Source organism: Oncorhynchus clarkii, chromosome 7 (genome assembly GCF_045791955.1).
Source record: "Oncorhynchus clarkii lewisi isolate Uvic-CL-2024 chromosome 7, UVic_Ocla_1.0, whole genome shotgun sequence".
NCBI classification, from domain to species: domain Eukaryota; kingdom Metazoa; phylum Chordata; class Actinopteri; order Salmoniformes; family Salmonidae; genus Oncorhynchus; species Oncorhynchus clarkii.
This window is the reverse complement of record NC_092153.1, coordinates 6,212,697-6,217,349: the sequence shown is the minus strand read 5'-3', so window position 1 is coordinate 6,217,349 and position 4,653 is coordinate 6,212,697. Positions and strand designations below refer to the sequence as shown.

Below are 4,653 nucleotides of genomic sequence, written 5' to 3'. Positions count from 1 at the left end.
ATGTGTGGGAGCCCAGGCTCCCTCCAGCCCCAGCCCCAACCCCAACCCCCCAGCCGCAACCCCCCCAGCCCTAACGCACCAGCCCAGGTTCCCCTCAGCCCCAACCCCCCAGCCCAGGGTCCCCCAGCCGCAACCCCCCCAGCCCAGGTTCCCCCCAGCCCCAACGCCCCAGCCCAGGGTCCCCCAGCCCCAACCCCCCAAGCCCCATCCCCCCAGCCCTGGGTCCCCCAGCCGCAACCCCCCCAGCCCAGGGTCCCCCCAGCCCCAAACCCCCCAGCCCAGGGTCCCCCCACTCCAACCATGTAGCCCAGGCTCCCCCAGCCCAGTCTCCCCTACTCCAACACTGTATCCTAGGCTCCCCTACTCCAACCCTGTAGCCCAGGCTCCCCCAACCCCCCAGCCCAGTCTCCCCTACTCCAACCCTGTAGCCCAGGCTCCCCTACTCCAACCCTGTAGCCCAGGCTCCCCTACTCCAACCCTGTATCCCAGGCTACCCCCACTCCAACCATGTAGCCCAGGCTCCCCCAACCCCCCAGCCTAGTCTCCCCTACTACAACCCTGTAGCCCAGTCTCCCCTACTCCAACCCTGTAGCCCAGGCTCCCCTACTCCAACCTTGTAGCCCAGGCTCCCCTACTCCAACCCTGTAGCCCAGGCTCCCCTACTCCAACCCTGTAGCCCAGGCTCCCCTACTCCAACCCTGTAGCCCAGGCTCCCCTACTCCAACCCTGTAGCCCAGGCTCCTCCTACCTCAAACCCCCAGCCCAGGGTCCACCCAGCCCTAACCCCCCAGCCCAGGCTCCCCACTACACCAATTCCCCCAATCCTCGGCTCCAGCTCCGACCCCTCACCCCCAGCTCTCATCTACTCCCACCCCCTTCTCCCTCCAGGGTCATAAGGACACCATCTCATTAAAGGCTGCCTGATCCACAACTGCAATGCAGACATTAAATAGCAGTATTTTTCAATTAGGGCTGACAAATTCAATCAAAATTCCATAGATTAGGATGAAATGAGGCATGGGTCATTTACAAGGGAATTTAATTGCACAGCCATTAGACAATAGTACAGCAGTCACTGTCTCATTATCAATCATGTGGGGACATCAATAGTAAAGGGTTGTTAAGGGGGGGGGGGGGGGGGGGGGGAGAGGAGAGGGAGATAGAAGTGTGTGTGTCACTGTGTGTGTGTTTGTGTGTGGACCGTGTGTGTGACCGTGTGTGTGTACACCGTGTTTGTGTGTGCGTGCGCTCTCACTAATACACTGCAGTGCCACCGCTGCAGAACAGCTACTAAATATCCCTCTTTTATACTTATAAATTATCCAGTTTAATTAACAACATGGATTATGATTGGAATATGATTTAATGAAACCTTTCCTGCATGCTAGTGATCACCATCATCCATTCTACTGGGGACAGGGGAGTATAACTGCAGACTAAATGAAGCTGAGGCTTGTTAAGGAGCTGCTTACTGCTAGGACTTAGAACAATAACATCAGACTGCTACCACTTCCACAACGAATAGAAGGAAATAATACCTCTGAACTGGGATACAATCAAACAGTGTATTAATCACAACGATGCCAAGAATGGCCCCTACCCTAGCATTTATCTGTTATCAAACGGAGCATTCGCCGTGAGCCTACACTGATATGTGGATTTAAGTGGAGGGGGTGTGGTGGGTAAAGCAATTACAAAGGTGTTTTGACTGAAGGCTGCAGTTGGAGGGAGGTAGAAGGAGAAAAATTGGATTTGAAAATGTTGCCTCCAGCGTTCGACCATTCAACATTATTTAGTTGGAGTGTCTCGGTCGGGCTCAACCTTTTCAGAAAGATCTAAATGTCAGCTATAATTTATTCTGCTCAGTTCAGATTTCTTTGTGAAAACACATATCTCGTTGTTTGCCTTACTTTTCGATTAGACTCCATTACTAGGAATGAAAAAAGTATGGAAAAGCACCAAACTCACCTCTCAGTTTCCATTCACGTCCCCCCCAATCCAAAATCAATGAACATTTAGAGTTGCCATAGGATTTTTGATTATTAAAGCTTAAACGAATCCAATTGATTTACCTTTAATAAGTCTGTCCCCGATGATGACCAATCAAACAAAAGGAAGCCTGATCCACAATGGCGACTTTGACTAGAGCAGAACCTGGCGTCCGTTCCAAATCGCACCCCTTTTTCCCTATTTAGGGCTCAGAGCGCTCTGGACAACAGTAGTGGAGTATAAAAGGGTGCTATTTGGGATGTACACAGGAAGGAGCCTGTCTTCAGCCAGATCTCCAGAAACACAACAGCCTAGCTATTGATCCTGTAGCCATTCCTCTTCTTTCTCTTTAGGCTCATCACATCATCCATTCTAGTAGCGATCAATGCCCCCAGAGAGGAGAGGTTTAAACTATTCTGACATTCTCTTGTGGCCTTTGTGCATAATCTTTTACCCCACCGCTATTCAATTACTTCAAATCAAAGTGTATTGGTCGTGTCCACAGTTTAGCAGGTGTTATAGCAGATGCAGTGACATGCTTAAGTTACTAGCTCCTAACAACCCACTGTGCACAGACGTCAATTCAATGTCTATTCCACGTTGGTTCAACATCATTTCATTAAAACGACGTGGAAGCAACATTGATTCAACCAGTGTGTGCCCAGTCGGAATGTAAGAAAAAAAAAGTGAAATCATGAAATCTAGAACGGCGGAACAAATCTGATTAACAGCCCAAATAGCCCTGCAGTAATCAGATGCAATGCGTACTGTAGGCCCTGTGTAGCTACACGGGGACAATTTAGACACAATCAACTACCAATGATACGTACAACAGTAGAGATACAGTACCAGTCAAAAGTTTGGACACACCTACTCATTCCAGGGTTTGTCTTTATTTTTTACAATTTTCTACCTTGTAGAATAATAGTGAAGACATCAAAACTATGAAATAACACACATGGAATCATGTAGTAACCAAAAAAGTGTTAAACAAATCAAAATATATTTTATATTTGAGATTCTTCAAAGTTGTCACCCTTTGTTGCCTTAATGACAGCTCTTGGCATGGTGTGGAGTTGCCATAGGATTTCTGGTCTGGTGTGGCAAAACCAAACAACTGACAGAGTTGGCAGTGAGACTGACAGGGCAGTGAGACTGACAGGGCAGTGAGACTGACAGGGCAGTGAGACTGACAAGGCAGTGAGACTGACACGGTTCAATTCCTCTTGGGGAGATTGGCTGAAGCATCAGTGATCAGCACCTTTAGGGGCAGCTTGATCTTCTAGCCCAGTGGTTCCCAAACTGTTAATAGTCCCGTACCCCTTCAAACATTCAACCTCCAGCTGCGTACCCCCTCTAGCACCAGGGTCAGCGTGCTCTCAAATGTTGTTTTTTGCCATCATTGTAAGCCTGCCACACACACGATACATTTAGTAAACATAAGAATGAGTGTGAGTTTTTGTCACAACTCGGATCATGGGAAGTGACAAAGAGCTCTTATCGAACCAGGGCACAAATAATAATATAATAATATTTAGCCATCTTACATCTTATAAGCCATCTTATTTGTTAATCGAAAATTGTGAATAACTCACCACAGGTCAACGAGAAGGGTGTGCTTGAAAGGATGCAAATAACTTTGCAATGTCGGGTTGTATTGGAGAGAGACTCGGTCTTAAATAATTTTCCACACACAGTCTGTGCCTGTATTTAGTTTTCATGCTAGTGAGGGCCGGGAATCCACTCTCACACAAGTACGTGATTGCAAAGGGCATCAGTGTCTTAACAGCGTGATTTGCCAAGGCAAGAATCTCTGAGCGCAGCCCAATCCAGAAATATGACGGTGGCTTCTGATTAAATTCAATTTTCACAGAACCGCTTGTTGCAATTTCAATGAGGCTCTCAGGTTCAGATATCAGTAAGTGGACTGGAGGCAGGGCATGAAAGGGATAACAAATACAGTTGTTTGTATCATCCATTTCGGGAAAGTACTCGCGTAATTGAGTACCCAACTCACTCAGGTGATTCGCTATGTCACATTTGACATTGTCCGTAAGCTTGAGTTCATTTGCACACAATAAATCATACAATGATGGAAAGACCTGTGTGTTGTCCTTGTTAATGCAGACAGAGTAGAGCTCCAACTTCTTAATCATAGCCTCAATTTTGTCCCGCACATTAGTTATAGTTGCGGAGAGTCCCTGTAATCCTAGATTCAGATCATTCAGGTGAGAAAGAACATCACCCAGGTAGACCAGTAAACCCGTCATGATGCAAGCGGTCAGACAAGTGAAAATTATGGTCAGTGAAGAAAACTTTAAGCTCGTCTCTCAATTCAAAAAACGTGTCAATACTTTGCCCCTTGATAACCAGCGCACTTCTGTATGTTGTAAAAGCGTTCCATGGTCGCTGCCCATTTCATTGCATAATGCAGAAAATACACGAGAGTTCAGAGGCCTTGCTTTAACAAAGTTAACCATTTTCACTGTAGTGTCAAAAACATCTTTCAAGCTGTCAGGCATTCCCTTGGCAGGAAGAGCCTCTTAGTGGATGCTGCAGTGTACACAAGTGGCATCGGGAGCAACTGCTTGCACGCGAGTTACCACTCCATTATGTCTCCCTGTCATGGCTTTTTCTCCATCAGTACAGATACCAACACATCTT

The 4,653-nt window shown here is 47.3% G+C and overlaps 1 protein-coding gene across 1 annotated transcript; it reads left to right on the top strand.

Annotated features, from left to right (window-relative positions):
- Window positions 1-306, top strand: LOC139413986 (uncharacterized). The gene has a single exon (XM_071161871.1). The coding sequence runs from the start codon at window positions 1-3 to the stop codon at window positions 304-306; it is 306 nt and encodes a 101-aa protein (XP_071017972.1).
- Window positions 307-4,653: the final 4,347 nt, after the last annotated feature.